This window comes from Mizuhopecten yessoensis, unplaced genomic scaffold, assembly GCF_002113885.1.
Source record: "Mizuhopecten yessoensis strain PY_sf001 unplaced genomic scaffold, ASM211388v2 scaffold10225, whole genome shotgun sequence".
Classification (NCBI taxonomy): domain Eukaryota; kingdom Metazoa; phylum Mollusca; class Bivalvia; order Pectinida; family Pectinidae; genus Mizuhopecten; species Mizuhopecten yessoensis.
The window spans coordinates 515846-533228 of record NW_018408440.1 but is presented as its reverse complement, the minus strand read 5'-3'; the positions used below and the strand labels follow the sequence as shown (position 1 = coordinate 533228).

General features: G+C 35.3%; 1 protein-coding gene across 8 annotated transcripts in view; it reads right to left on the bottom strand.

Moving 5' to 3' along the window:
- LOC110459792 (ephrin type-B receptor 1-B-like) overlaps nt 1-16559 on the bottom strand; it is a 143725-nt gene extending 127166 nt beyond the window's left edge. For all 8 annotated transcript variants that reach the window (XR_002463932.1, XM_021512235.1, XM_021512239.1 and 5 more), the window contains exon 1: nt 15956-16559. Coding sequence is in view for 7 of the 8 variants with exons in the window: in XM_021512235.1 (XP_021367910.1) it covers nt 15956-16043 (88 nt within the window). In the remaining variant the exon portion in view is untranslated. The remainder of the gene's footprint in view (nt 1-15955) is intronic.
- Nucleotides 16560-17383: the final 824 nt, after the last annotated feature.

Here is a 17383-nt window from a genome sequence, read left to right as displayed (position 1 = left end):
ATGAAAAACAAAATCAACTACTTTACAATGAGCAACCTGCACTTTGAAATAATTGTTATTTTTTTCTCTCATAAATCTGTAAGATCCAAATAGAAATTGATGTTTTTCTTCATAATTAATACATCATCAGTGTTTTCCTTGTTTCAAAACTTTTTTAAATACAAAGTTCAGCTAGTTTAACAAGTCAGCTGTTTTGAACACAGTGGATTGAATTTTTGAACTACTTTCAACAGGTAATAGCTATCTAAGCCCACTTCCTTGTTTTTTGTAGAAAGCCATGTGGCTTCGGTCACAATACCAACTAATGTTTGTTATTATCTTTGGGAAGAAACATGGAGATACCATTTGTGCTACGTAAGAGAGTTAATTATCAGGGATAGGTTTCCAGTCGAGGTGACCCCTATCAGGGGCTCAGATATAATGCCCAGTTTTGTGATAAAACAGGTTCCAGACCGCGTCCTGCCAGAACTCTGAAATCCTCGGAGCTCAGGAACATTTCTCAGGCCTAGACTTTTACACACCATTATGCCTTGCTTGTTTAATGTTATGAAATATTATCTATTCATTCATGATTTATTAAAACAGATGCTGTATTATTTAAATATATGTTCAGGAGGATCTTAGTTGCCCACATGGTAATGCATCTTGTGATTTGACAGTTGAACACATTCATTTGAAGGAACAGTTTTTATTCAATCAGACAATAAGATTTGTTATACTTACTAAACAGACAGCTGTCTGGTAGCACCTGTTGTATAAACCTATTCTCACAAATACATGTGATAGCAACAAGGGTCAAGGAGTGGACAAGGTACTTGTAACTACAGAATAAATACAGCTGCAGATCTGTCTCAAAGGTAGAACCTAGTCCTCTAGTACACACACAATTTATAGAAAAATTATACTTGATATTTCTATGAGTGTAAAGTTCCAAATATCACACCCAACAAAATGTAGGTAATCTATGTATACAGTCCCTTGTTTTAAGACACTGTTATCAGCTCCTAGAGAACAGTAAACTAAAGGATGTTTACATTAAAGATTTCTGTGAAACACCCACACAACAAGGCTTGAATTCCTGCCAATATCCCACGTAACCTATCTAGCTACAAATAATACCCCCTTCACATCGAATTATCCCTTCACCCCTGCTTCAATTCAGCCCCCGCCCCACCCCCTACAAAGCCACAAGCTTCCTTCCAAAATATGTTTTCTGCTGGTTAACTGTACTCCTTACTGAGGCAGACCTAAAACCTATTAAACTAATTCTTCAAGATTTTACATTCAAGTACAATAAAATAATCCACCCCTCCCTAACCTTGCCATTGTGAACCATTTTGTCACCAAGTAGTCCAAACAGGAAACAACAAACCCTCCCTCCTCCTTAAGTGTTATTTTTATTTTATTTTCCCAGAATTACATAATGTCATAAGATAAAGGCTTCTTATAGCTAGTGCTTTGATACTTGAGGGTGGGTTGGAGGGGGCTACAGCAAACATTGTCTTCTCTGGATTGCGGGAGATTTGAGCTCTACTTGGACCACGACAAAGATGGACAATATGTGTATTTTATACTCAAAACCTGATGGGAATTGAGTTATACTCATAACATGTCGACGATAGCTAGTATATGTGGCAAGTTCTCCTCAGTCCGTGTCCCAATCCCCCTTTATCCCATTAAAGGCTTGCTATTGAGATTGTTTACACAGGGGACAATTTAAGATAGCATGTACACACATACATACTGCAGGACGTCCACCTGATCAGGATCATGACTGGACACCTACTTCCAAACCAGGAGGCTGATTGGCTACTTTCAAAATATACATATAATAATATAGCTACTTTCAAAATATACATATAATAATATAAACTTTATTATAACTCATCAATCTCTATACCCAATGATGTCTGGCAGGCCAGATCTTACCCAGTGATATTGGAAACACCATATTATATACCCAGTGATGCTGATAGTATTCCTCTTATCCATACATAATTTATGAAATATCTACATATGTACTATATTTGTACCAACACCTGATTCTTAAATCCTAAAGCTAGTATGTTATACTAACACTGTATACAGGAATGTGCTGTTCCTATGTATAATACATAAAGCTGTATAGATCTGCTGGAGTCAGAATGTTAATACTATTAGTCCCACCCCATTTATACAAACTAATCTTAATGAAATAATCACAACTTAAGATAACAGGTACGCTTGTCCTGGACCTAAATATATACCTTATACAAAATCTGTCTGGTCGCCAGCTAAAGTCACCCTGTTAATGGTCTCCAGGAAATCTTAACGAGATAATGAACTGTGCCCTACATAATTATTAGTTATAATAAAACGGTGATAGCTTTAATCAGTCAAAATGTGATGATGATTTTTCCTTTTCATGAAATTCTGCTTTTATTACTCAACGATAGCTAGCCTCTGATAATAAAAACTCTGGAACATATTTTATTAATCTCTAACATGAACACAACTTTCTGTATAAGATAACAGACAAACCCTAGTACCAATCAAGCACTGAAGACTTCGCGCTGGGAGGTATTTTCAGCTGGCAACTTCCGACAACACTTTTCTTTTTGTCCTTTCTTCTTTCTGACCTTTTTCTTTTATGTACCAATTTATATTTCTTACACTTGTGTTCCTCATTTCTGTATCTGTGACTCAATAACCAGTTACCTCACTCATTCACCCCTGAAATTTCATAAGGAACTATTCCAACTTTTGAATTGGAAGAGTTCAAATGTGCCTTCAGGGGTGAATGAGTTATTTGCACATTAGAGGAAATATTTTATGATATTTGTGCTCAAAGATTGATGATTTTTCTCTCTTTTTTGGTGAGAGAGGAAATAATTAAACGGGGAAAATGTGGGGGGGTTTCAGGTGCTCTGGTTTCCTCTCACATGAAGAGCCCCTGTATGCTTCCATCAGTGCTAACAAGAGTTGTTAACATAATTTGAAATAACTTCTTTCAGAATTGTTTTTAATTTAAATATTTTGCTTAAAGCCGGAGACTTTGACATCAGTATGGATATTTTTGAACATATTTAATTTATAATAACGCCTTGCTGAACAACTACATAGTTCATAAGCAGAGGTACAGACATGTTAGTCCTTGGTCTGTCAGTACCAACATGTTTCAGTACCTGTACAAGATGTTTCAGTACCTGTACAAGATGTTTCAGTACCAAGATGTTTCAGTACTTGTACAAGATCTTTCAGTACCTGTACAAGATGTTTCAGTACCTATACAAGATGTTCCAGTACCTGTACAAGATGTTTCAGTACCAAGATGTTTCAGTACTTGTACAAGATGTTTCAGTACTTGTACAAGATGTTTCAGTACTTGTACAAGATGTTTCAGTACCTGTACAAGATGTTTCAGTACTTGTACAAGATGTTTCAGTACTTGTACAAGATGTTTCAGTACCTGTACAAGATGTTTCAGTACTTGTACAAGATGTTTCAGTACTTGTACAAGATGTTTCAGTACCTGTACAAGATGTTTCAGTACTTGTACAAGATGTTTCAGTACTTGTACAAGATGTTTCAGTACCTGTACAAGATGTTTCAGTACTTGTACAAGATGTTTCAGTACTTGTACAAGATGTTTCAGTACCTGTACAAGATGTTTCAGTACTTGTACAAGATGTTTCAGTACTTGTACAAGATGTTTCAGTACCTGTACAAGATGTTTCAGTACTTGTACAAGATGTTTCAGTACCTGTACAAGATGTTTCAGTACTTGTACAAGATGTTTCAGTACCTGTACAAGATGTTTCAGTACTTGTACAAGATGTTTCAGTACTTGTACAAGATGTTTCAGTACCTGTACAAGATGTTTCAGTACTTGTACAAGATGTTTCAGTACCTGTACAAGATGTTTCAGTACTTGTACAAGATGTTTCAGTACTTGTACAAGATGTTTCAGTACCTGTACAAGATGTTTCAGTACTTGTACAAGATGTTTCAGTACCTGTACAAGATGTTTCAGTACTTGTACAAGATGTTTCAGTACTTGTACAAGATGTTTCAGTACCTGTACAAGATGTTTCAGTACTTGTACAAGATGTTTCAGTACTTGTACAAGATGTTTCAGTACCTGTACAAGATGTTTCAGTACTTGTACAAGATGTTTCAGTACTTGTACAAGATGTTTCAGTACCTGTACAAGATGTTTCAGTACTTGTACAAGATGTTTCAGTACCTGTGCAAGATGTTTCAGTACCTGTACAAGATGTTTCAGTGCTTGTACAAGATGTTTCAGTACTTGTACAAGATGTTTCAGTACCTGTACAAGATGTTTCAGTACTTGTACAAGATGTTTCAGTACTTGTACAAGATGTTTCAGTACCTGTACAAGATGTTTCAGTACTTGTACAAGATGTTTCAGTACTTGTACAAGATGTTTCAGTACCTGTACAAGATGTTTCAGTACTTGTACAAGATGTTTCAGTACCTGTACAAGATGTTTCAGTACTTGTACAAGATGTTTCAGTACCTGTACAAGATGTTTCAGTACTTGTACAAGATGTTTCAGTACCTGTACAAGATGTTTCAGTACTTGTACAAGATGTTTCAGTACCTGTACAAGATGTTTCAGTACTTGTACAAGATGTTTCAGTACCTGTACAAGATGTTTCAGTACTTGTACAAGATGTTTCAGTACCTGTACAAGATGTTTCAGTACTTGTACAAGATGTTTCAGTACCTGTACAAGATGTTTCAGTACTTGTACAAGATGTTTCAGTACCTGTACAAGATGTTTCAGTACTTGTACAAGATGTTTCAGTACCTGTACAAGATGTTTCAGTACTTGTACAAGATGTTTCAGTACCTGTACAAGATGTTTCAGTACTTGTACAAGATGTTTCAGTACTTGTACAAGATGTTTCAGTACCTGTACAAGATGTTTCAGTACTTGTACAAGATGTTTCAGTACTTGTACAAGATGTTTCAGTACCTGTACAAGATGTTTCAGTACTTGTACAAGATGTTTCAGTACTTGTACAAGATGTTTCAGTACCTGTACAAGATGTTTCAGTACTTGTACAAGATGTTTCAGTACTTGTACAAGATGTTTCAGTACCTGTACAAGATGTTTCAGTACTTGTACAAGATGTTTCAGTACCTGTACAAGATGTTTCAGTACTTGTACAAGATGTTTCAGTACCTGTACAAGATGTTTCAGTACTTGTACAAGATGTTTCAGTACTTGTACAAGATGTTTCAGTACCTGTACAAGATGTTTCAGTACTTGTACAAGATGTTTCAGTACCTGTACAAGATGTTTCAGTACTTGTACAAGATGTTTCAGTACCTGTACAAGATGTTTCAGTACTTGTACAAGATGTTTCAGTACTTGTACAAGATGTTTCAGTACCTGTACAAGATGTTTCAGTACTTGTACAAGATGTTTCAGTACCTGTACAAGATGTTTCAGTACTTGTACAAGATGTTTCAGTACTTGTACAAGATGTTTCAGTACCTGTACAAGATGTTTCAGTACTTGTACAAGATGTTTCAGTACTTGTACAAGATGTTTCAGTACCTGTACAAGATGTTTCAGTACTTGTACAAGATGTTTCAGTACCTGTGCAAGATGTTTCAGTACCTGTACAAGATGTTTCAGTGCTTGTACAAGATGTTTCAGTACTTGTACAAGATGTTTCAGTACCTGTACAAGATGTTTCAGTACCTGTACAAGATGTTTCAGTACACTTGCCAAAAGCCGTTTCAACATTTATATTAACATTGTACTTTGATTGCTTTCTGTGTCCTATTATATAGCAGAATTTCTATTTCAACATTGTTCAGCATTTTCTGTTCTTACAACAAAGTACTTAAACATCTTTTTCCTTGAATACCAAAACTACCTGGTAGCAAACGTCCAGAATTCCATACACCTGTATGTTCTGGTCACCTAGCGATGGTCAGGTGGTCAGAACTCTATATATATATACTGCCTACTACAGCTGGACTGACCACTATTGATCCCATTGATTAGCCACGTTATCACAAGTACTGTAGTCTATTCAAACAGATTCTATTTTCCTACCTTACAGAAGTAAATACTGTACAATGGACCTGTAGAGCATCTCATCAGTCAGGTTGACCTTAACATTGACCATTGAAGATAGTAAGTGCTAGGGATAACATTTGAAACATAATAACACCACTTTCTTTTAATTGTGTCAATAAGGGTCGCCTTTAACCCCAGGTAAATTATACACTCATGTCAATTATCTAACATCATCGGTCAGTTTAACCCCAGGTAAATAATACACTGGACACAATTATTCAACACGGTAGGTCAGTTTCCGGGCACTAGTCTTTATCTATTGATCACTCACTGTCAACTACGGCATTGTGATGATCATATCTTACAGGGATCTAAATATTTTATGCATATGATTGGAATTTTTACACACATCATTCCCTTCGACATATACAGTGAACCTGTAGTCAATTCTAACGAAACGTCAAAATGCTACTCTATTTATAAAATAATTCAGAGTCACAATACTCCTCCTATGTAATTGTAGGATATGTCTCAAGTCACATTGTAGGATGAGTGTTTGACTCAGAGTCAAATTGTAGGATGTGTGTTTGTCTCGAAGTCACATTGTAGGATGTGTGTTTGACTCAGAGTCACATTGTAGGATGAGTGTTTGACGCAGTCACATTGTAGGATGAGTGTTTGACTCAGAGTCAAATTGTAGGATGAGAGTTTGACTCAGAGTCAAATTGTAGGATGTGTGTTTGTCTCGAAGTCACATTGTAGGATGTGTGTTTGACTCAGAGTCACATTGTAGGATGAGTGTTTGACGCAGTCACATTGTAGGATGAGTGTTTGACTCAGAATCGCATTGTAGGATGAGTGTTTGACTCGGGGTCACATTGTAGGATGAGGGTTTGACTCGGGGTCACATTGTAGGACGAGTGTTTGACTCGGAGTCACATTGTAGGATGAGTGTTTGACTCAGTCACATTGTAGGACGAGTGTTTGACTCGGAGTCACATTGTAGGATGAGTGTTTGACTCGGAGTCACATTGTAGGATGAGTGTTTGACTCAGAATCACATTGTAGGATGAGTGTTTGACTCAGTCACATTGTAGGATGAGTGTTTGACTCGGAGTCACATTGTAGGATGCGTGTTTGACTCGGAGTCACGTTGTAGGATGAGTGTTTGACTCGGAGTCGCATTGGAGGATGAGTGTTTGACTCGTGGTCACATTGTAGGATGAGTGTGTGACTCGGGGTCACATTGTAGGACGAGTGTTTGACTCGGAGTCGCATTGGAGGATGAGTGTTTGACTCGTGGTCACATTGTAGGATGAGGGTTTGACTCAGAGTCACATTGTAGGATGAGGGTTTGACTCGGGGTCACATTGTAGGATGAGTGTTTGACTCAGAGTCACATTGTAGGACGAGTGTTTGACTCAGAGTTACATTTTAGGATGAGTATTCTATTTTAGCGTCATGTTTTAGAAGGTGTGTTGTGGTTGATCTGGAGTTACATTGTAGAGAGAGTTTTTGACTAAGTTACATTGTAGAGAGAGTTTTTGACTTAGTTACATTGTAGAGAGAGTTTTTGACTAAGTTTCATTGTAGAGATAGTTTTTGACTAAGTTACTTTGTAGAGAAGAGTTTTTGACTAAGTTACATTGTAGAGAAGAGTTTTTGACTAAGTTACATTGTATTTTGACTAAGTTACATTGTAGAGAAGAGTTTTTGACTAAGTTACATTGTAGAGAAAGGTTTTTTCACTCAGTCACAATTTAGGATGATAATTGTATACTCATATTTTAGGATGAGCCATTAATAAAGCACTTAAGCAGGGGACATACTGACCAATCAAATCTTGACCAGTTTATCAGTACTAGTGACCAATCTAACAGTTTACTCCAATAACCCACAACATCTCAATTTAATGGGTAATTTTCTCCACAGAAGGTTCCCTTGATAATAGGGTTCGCCTGACTGGACAATGAGTGGTCCAAGTTGACCAGTATGGCCACAATAGCCTTGCTATCATCACCCTAAATTCTGTTTCCTCCAACGACCAGTCCCTTGTTGAGAAATTAGCTACCCCTGCACTACAACGGTCAGTGAATTGAGTGACCATTACAATGGCTCCAATGACTGACCACAAAGATATCCCAATTACTCTGACCAAAGGAATGCCTGGTAGTTTTGACCATGACAATGTGAAGAGGTTAGGTAGAGCATTTTCTTTAGAATTCCTTGACCACTTGATGCTGTTGTTGTCTGGTGAGGACAAAGACACATCTGTCCACTTAGAAACAAAATTTACAACAAGCCGATGAAATTTTAAATACAGGGAGATGGTTTCTGTCTGATGGTAGCTCCCATTTTAACAATGATGAATTTATTTGGTGAATTAAAAGATCGGGCATTTTCCTCAATGTTCAATTTATTGAAATCTAACCAGTATACCTGCAGGGTGTATTTCACTCTCTCCTGGTGTCACATCAAATAGGGAAACTATTTAAATAATAAATTGTTTATAAAAAAAAAGTTTTTTATATCATTTGATTCACGAGAATGCTACTACCTTTGTTTGAAAGTATTGCTTGTTCAGAATTCTATAAGATGAACTTGTCAAAGTGAAATCAAATACATTTGACACGGATACCATGGAAAGCCAGACATCGCTTTTATTGAAAGTAAAATAAGTTTACAGTGAAAATATTTCTGAATACTTACAAGTATTTTTTTCTAAAATATTTATTTGATATATACTTATTCTGTGTTTTTTAATTTCAAGTTTTTGGCCAAGGCATGAAAAAGTAGATCAAATACACAACTATATGATTATTTGAATTTATCTGAAACTTAAACTATGTCGTCCAACCAACAAAGTCAATCAAATAGGCAACCAGAAATATCCAATATCACCCAAAGTCTGTATGTTTTAAGAAATAAATTTGCTAGTAGTACTCCCTAGCTAACAGTGCACACATTAAGTCTCAAACCTGGATTGTAATTTCATACGAGTTTAAGTGCCCAAAGTAATTCAATTAACATCCTCCAGCTTAAATTTCCTGTGAAATTGCTCAAGACTATTTTACATTGAAGAAATTCTATAGACTTGTATTTCTGCTCTTTAGAAATCCGTTTCAGTTCACCTGAAGAAATCTATTTTTTGTTGTTACCCTCCTAACAAGGATAATGGCTGTTTTCGTAGGTCTACAATGATACTGGGGATTTAGCCTTGGTGTGAGTGATCACTGGTAGGGGGCAGCACCGGGTACAATACGCCCCTTGTGCGTGTTGATTTGTATCGGTTGGCCAATTCTGCACCCACAAAAGTATGATAGCCACAAATTGTCCGGTCTATCAGAGAATGTAATCACTGTCATTACAGTCTACATCACTAGTACTTTTCATTTTAGGGGGAAAAACAGAAAAGAATTCCTGTAGTACACAATACTTTTAATGACAAAACCTTTTCTACTCTTCATTTTTTATTTTAAACGGCACATAAAAGTTAGTATTGATCCGTTAAGAATTATACATGGGACAGACCCAAGTGACTTTCAAACTCGTACTATTGTGAAAAATAAATTATCAGGACTCTACATTAGAAAGGAACAAAATAACTCCTAGGCTGATGTAACCCAAAACCATAAAGTACACAACCACATTTAGACGTCACATGTCTAATAGAAAAGGTCAACTCTTAGGGTTAAAGGGTATATGTACATGTACCACAATTGAAAAATAGTTGGCTAAAGACTTTGAAAACAGACCTCACCTTGGTATGATTTCTTTTTGGCACATTTATACCTATTATATTTTTCACTTTGTTTTTGCAGCGGTCAGAAAGAAACAAAGATGGCCTACAGTGTATGACTCACAATCATGGATAACATTATACTTCAGTGTTAAATAATACATTGAAACATCCATTCCTCATATCTATCTTGCCTAATGAATAATGATCTAATTTCTATTTTGATTTGTTTCAATTACATCAGCATGCAGACCTATACGTGTGTACAGACTGCAGCCAACAGCAATGTAGAGGGCTATAATTAAACCGGGAGAAATCGGCGCTCCTTTATTTATATACATAATTATTCAACGAGTATATATAATGTAATATACATACTAGCCCTTTCCAAAACCTACCAATATAGTTGCACAATAAAATATAATGGTTTGGTCGCTGAATCTCTTTCTCCCACTGTGTACAGAATAAATATACATGCCAGTATATCTACGAAATATATTAATTTTGCATTCCTTCATCCATCACCCAAAGTCTAAATATGTTTCAATCCATAAACCATTCTAACTCGGCCCCTTCAGACACCATCAACATAGCTTGTCCAAGTAGAAATCTATTTCCTAGGCCTACAAGTAATTCAATTCCAGAAACAGATTTGATATTCATACATGAACGTTTTAAAAAAGAACACATCTAGCAAAAATTCCGTTCTGAGAAATTACGTTAGAAACAGAATGCATATGAACAGTCTATTACAAAACACACTTGACTTATACACCAGTAATATTACATCTGGTAAAAGTGGTATATAATAACCGCATCGGAAAAACAAACTTCAGAGGGATTTTTTCACGGTCTAGGGAATGTAGCGAAATTGCTTATGTAAGACAAGACTGAACTCTCTAGTGGTTCATGCACGTGCAAAACGCAAGTTACATAGCGGCACACTATTGGAGTAGGGGAGGAATATCATTGAATCCTTGCATAGCTCCAGATGTTCTATCACGCCAAGTAATGTGTCACTATATGAGGGCCATCAAACATGTCCTACATTACGCCATCAGCCCAGTCGTAGTGTGGGTATCGGAGTGGTAACAACACCGTTAGGACTACCTCCCACTGTAATCAGTCCCTAATACCCAATATATTTACTACTGAACGTCTGGCTATAATACAGGTGATGTAAATATAGACCCAAGTGAATGACAACCATAGTGGAAACTATGATGTTGTTTCGAATCATCTCAATTTATATGTACATTTTACATATGTAGCGTAATTACTGAAAATTTTAAGGTATCAGCTGGCAGACTATCAGGAAACTAACATAGACGATCAATTATGAGTCTTTCAAATTCTTATTAATGCTATAATTATTTCAAATAATTTCTAACTTTTCAAAATAATAATAATAGATTCTTATATATTTATATATATGTATTAAACAGTAGTTAATTTACCCGATACTTTTAAAAATTATTACGAAATGAAAAAGATCAACAATACAACTTTTTGAGAGAAGAAAATTAATTAGATTAGAAATTGGTGAATAGATCGAGGTTTAGATACTGGTAAAATAGTTTTCATAGAAGAGTGGGCATATATAATAAATAACAAAGAATAAAATAATCAACCAATTATGTAGTAAGTTGTACATTTTTGAAGTCCCCATATTATTTCACTCAGTCTGTTCAGTACCGGCTTGATTCCTATCACATCAATTACTGGTTCTATATATACTCAAGTAACATAAAATAATAATCTGTAAATAACCAATATTGATCATAGCTAAGAAATGGACCACAGAAACAACCCTCAATAGCATTTAGATACCCAGGGAGATAGGGCCGTGAGGCTGGTTATAAAACTGGGGACATCACACACAGAAATGGTATTCGTTATATAAGATACATGTAACATAAAGAAATAATTTGTAAGTTATGAAAATATACTTTAGATAGACGGGTAGTAAAATGTTGGTCTCAAGGCTAGCCTTACTCTCTCAATCAGAACAATCTACCTCCTCATAAGTGTTTATTGTGAAAACACTAATCCAATCCCCCTGCAATGTGATGTGTATCTGTCGGTAAACATTGGAATCCTGTATTTCCCATCCCCAGTTATGTTACTCATAATATCGGAGCCGACCATTATTGTGAGAGCGGTTCCCTGTGCGTAAAGCATCAGACCCCCCATACATTGGTACATCAGTGGACCTACTAGTAACTGTATGTATGTGGATCAGTAAATATCTAGTTAGCAGACCTAAACACTACCAGTGCAACACAAAATTTTGCCCATTAAATATAACACAAAATTGTATTAAATCGAAGCTCCCATCATCGTACTGTTACATTCGCGTCCCGATTTACATAATTAGGCCACACTTTTGTCTGTACAATCTAATGGCAAATTATAAAGCATGCTAATCACTTATCCAGCGTAGCAATCAATTTACATAGGGATATGATATGTCTACAAATGTTAGGCACTGATGATACACATATTCCCTTGGACATGGAATTCATCACGGGATTAACATTTCAGGATTACGCCGGAAAGGTGTTGGTATAATTCCGTATGATAGGAAAACTGTCAAGACCTTTTTTTCCTTAATTTAATCTGAAAAAATATATATTTTCACATGAATACGTTTAAAAATGCTGGAAAGGATATTTGTTTTAATGGGTTTTTTAATTTCTTTTACCATGAAAAATAAATTGAATCATGTTGTCATTATCTAAATCCTGTCCATAGAAATTTCCCAACGGTAATACATTACGGATATTGTCTGTCATATACATACAATACAGTTCAAAATTCAGTTATACTGTATTTACTTTCCAAAATATTCTCACGAGAGATGTTATCCGTGGCTACATATCCAGCCAAATCGAAGACTAATGGCTTATAGGAATGTTCCATTTAGTAATTACACGGAGGGATATTAACTTAGGTCACCCTCCATGTCCGTGGAGTGGAGTCCCCAGGCCGACCTGTTTTGTGTGGTCTATGATAACAATCCAACACATACACAAATCTCCAGGCGATTCTCACTAAATGCACCATGTCCAGAGTGACAAAGGGCTGGAGGCCACTTCCTGATTTTCAATGGTCATAACAATTATCCACATTTTGGGTGTTGCACACCCTTTTGGCACTCCACTGCAAATAGGTTCCTGTGTCCTGAAGTGTTGAGGTGTTTTTGTAAGGATAAAGAGAGAGAAGGACAAAGTACATATCGTCCTGCCCACATCCGAGTTCAGCAAATCATGTCTGAATGGTTGTTTATCCGTGGTATTACTTAACACAGTCCAACGCTTGTTTAGTTCGAAGACACATTTTGTTTCCGAAATCCTTCGAGAATTTTTCATATACATGGTAACTCCAACAAATATTCCGGAGTGGTTTTTTTCAAAATTTACCGTGATATCTTCCACTGGTCCAGTATACGGATATACATCACAAATGCTTGACAGTTCAAACACCAAATATATTTCAGCCGAGTGTTAATTTGTGTTGGGGGTGAGAAACTGTATCCTCTGCTAGCCAATGTTTATATACAGCTGGCTATGCACTTCAATCCAATATCGCAGCACTTGGGGTATTTACAGCTTCCGAAGCTAATCATAACCTATCTCAAACATATAAACATTTCCCTTATCAACTGAAAATATTATTTACAAAATCTAACCAATTTTGAAATTTATACATGTTCGGATCTAGATAGCTATCTAAACCTATTCCCAATGTAAAAGTGTATGTTAACATTTTCCTTCTAACTGCCTGTTTCACTACTTCCATGTTTTACACTTCGGAAAAAGATTTCTTATAAATTGTGAATTCTTCAGTGCATTTCTTTACATTTTATGTGTTAATTGTTTACAACATCAATACATCATAACCTTTTTTCTTAACTGTTGTATATATATATATGTTCTGCAGTATTTCATTTCTTCAGTTATTAAAATTACATTATACAATTTTTATAACACAAAATGTGTCACTAAATTAAGCTTGGCTTGATTTAATGAGTGACAGTGCAGGAATTTTTTCGAGTTACACAGTTTTTTTTGAAGTCTGGTGTGTTCCGACTTTTATTACAAATCTTAGATTAAGTGGTTTTGATAGTCATTATGTAAAGGTATTTAATGGATTTTTAAGAACACTGCTCTGCATCATTAATTTTGTGTTCTTTCCTTGGATGAGGGCGACAGATGATTTATCATGTTTGATTCGGAGAACCCACGCTCCAATGAGAAACTTAACCATTTCCCTCCCAGAGAACTTAAACACTTGTTTGGTTTTGTTAGCTTCAAAACTCACATTTGAAACAAAGAAAAGTCATTCTTAAATAACCGGTTATTAGAAACATTGAGAAAAGAGATTATTTAAAACAAGCCCTTAAATAACTTCATAATGGTATTAACTGGTGGTATATATTGTTTTATAAAACATAGTATATCAAATTTACAAAGAAAACTGAAGTTGAACAGGAAAGAACTCATAAACTTAAATGATGAATTGCATCCAGGGAAACTAATATCAAGAGATATGTTACATATCTTTTCCATCAAAGATGAAAGTGGACTCACCTGTATACAGATAAATGTGTTATTTTACCTGACATATACTAGTAAAATAAGTAATACAAAACTACCTGTTAATTATTCTTTTAATTTATCATACTCTGATAATAAGCATTTCTACTAATTTAGACTTCAAAATGAAGAAGCTGTCAATAATACATTTATGAAATAATTTGTCTGGTGTTTCATCGACTAACTTTGTCTAAAAGATATTAAATGTTATCATTGGATTATTTGTCATTGCAATATATATATATAATCTGAAGAATCTCCCTAAGAAGAGATGAAAGTACTAAAGACTCATTGTTGGGAATTTTTCTTTTTATATTATTTCTTTGTCCGTAAGGATCATTTTTCTGCTTTTATAATAAATAATTGTATATATATTCAAATATTTTGTGTTTCCTGCATGATTTGTGCGAAGAAAATGATTACTTTTCAAGCTTTCTTTTAGAGAATATTTTTCAACAGATTTTAAACATTCAAATTTTACAGTGAAAACAATTTTTGAAGTATAAAAATAGACAGGATCACCAGACCTACCGGTCAAATATTTATTTTCTACCTGGCCTAACATTTTAGAAGGTTACTTTGTGTGGTTTACAACACTTATATCGGGGATATCATAGTAAAAATGTGTTTAGTCAGTAATGTCAATTTTTTTTCAATCTGTTAAATTATACCAATAAAATACAGCTCAACCAATATGACTTTAATACTGATATAATATATGTATCTTATGGTTCTTTACCAAATATAAATGTAATTGGGTGATACAATAATTTTTTTCTCATAGCGTTACCTATTTAGGCAGCTATAAAACCCAAACAATTTGCAAAGTGACAACTTTAGGTGAGATTATAAAATCCAGTGAATAGAACTGCACAGCAGACTTCTAAACAGGCTATCCAATCTGTGGAAATCCCATCAACAAATACTAGCAAAACGTGACAGACATTGTCAAAACATTTCAGGGACCACCTCACTCAGTTAAATCCCAAAACAGGGATTAACGCCTGAGCCGAAGAGGGGGAAATCTCAACTTGGGACGGCCGGTTATTCATTTAGCAAAGTTACGCGACATTTATACAAATCTTCGTAACGATTCCACTTCAACAACATTCAAACTTTCATATTATGTAATTAATTAAAAGTTTTTAAATTTTTATTTTTAAATAAATTAGTTTTTAACAAACACGACGGTGACATAAACACCGAAAATGTTATTTTTGTCTCTCTACTGAAACGATTGATTTGTGGACATTCTTTTACACGAGGTAAATGTATCGTCGGTAACATATATATACAGCCAAATGAAACTGATTAAATGGGATGACAATAGGAGAACTGACAGTCGAATTAACTAATTCGACTTATATGTACAATTTAGGTGCCCCAAAGCTATTCGCGTGAACTTAAATCGTCCCTCGAGTTGACAGTAACTGGCCGAGTTAGCTTGCTCCGATAGCAGGACAGCAGGTGCGCTCAAATATCAACACTAGCAAATAACTTCTGAAAACTCTCAGACAGCAAGACATTTCTATTGAAGTGAAAACTGTAGTTGAACAGCATGTAAACAAAAGTTCTTACCTTCTCTCGCACATATTACAACACTTGTAAACGAGCTAGAAAACAGTAAAATCGGAGCCCATATTCCACTCCACCAGCCTTTCGCCATGTTTTTCACTTTCTGTTACAATAACTCCGTGCGCATGCGTGGTAGCAGTGGTGAATAATTAAACAGAATTTCCACTTTGAAGTGTGCTGCAGTTGATTATAACCAGGCTACTGTATTTTCACGGTGGATAACTATCGTTTCAATATTGGAATTAAACCACTGGTTCAATATGAGCACACATGTATATTAATAAATCCACAAAGATACAATCACGTCACCGTTCAGAGAGACGATAGTTTTCTTCGACGATAGTAAACCCGGAGTTTTCTCCCCTGTTCCAATTCATTCACAGGTATGCAGTTTACTTCACACTCCAACTGGAATCAAAAATAAACTTTTCGCTTTAAAATTCGTATATATAATCCAAATCGGTGATGATTAATAAAAGCTCGACGTATAACGGAACTGTCAATCAATCTAAAATACACATTTTATCCATAGTTTTGCGAGGCTGCGAGCTACCCCAGTCACCTTAGTCCGCTCGCGTCAAACAACGGAGAACGTATGATACCAATAGCGTAGATTGATTTTTTCGCTTGCCATCACCTCGCGTAGGGGCTGGCTGTCACTCAGACAATACACATGCCTGAGGAATGTCTGGGGGAACTGCCTCTCGTCGCGGACAGGCTATTGATAAGTTAGATATAGGCAGCCATTCACCGCCTACCTGGTCAGGTAACACAGGTACATATAATTACCTATATTGTTACAGGTGAAATTATTTATTTCCATAATAACTTACCTTGAAAGTAAACTATTTACATAACTTATCAATCGATAAGATTTACAAAAGAAATTGATTTAGTTGACGAATATAAATCTTTAGTTATGCCTCTGAGATATCGGCCAACTTGCTTAAAAAAAATATTTATTTGCTCACTACATGGTTCTTTGAAATTAATTAAAGATAGATTTTTGAAAGGATCATCAATCGATGTAAGCTTTGAGCTCTAGACGAAATAGAATAATGTCGATTTCGTTTGTAATTTGTATTATTTGTATACAGTTAATAAATGGGTTTTATTGGGCGAAGAAAAAATAACTTTATATAATTTCCTGATTAAATATTGATACCGGTAATTGGTGTCACTAATATAAAACGCGAATATTTACATTTACATTATTACGAGAAAAATTACTGCCTTAATTCTTACTTTTGAATTGAACATAATTTTTATCTTGGATAAGTAAATTAACTATGATAAACATTATAGATTAAACCTCAGATGGAAGGACAGAGTAGACCAACAACTGTACGGTTTTATTGAGGAAGTTCTTAGCTGTGTATTATGATTATAAACACATAGAACGCCCAGAGTTGACATGTTATGTAGATAAAT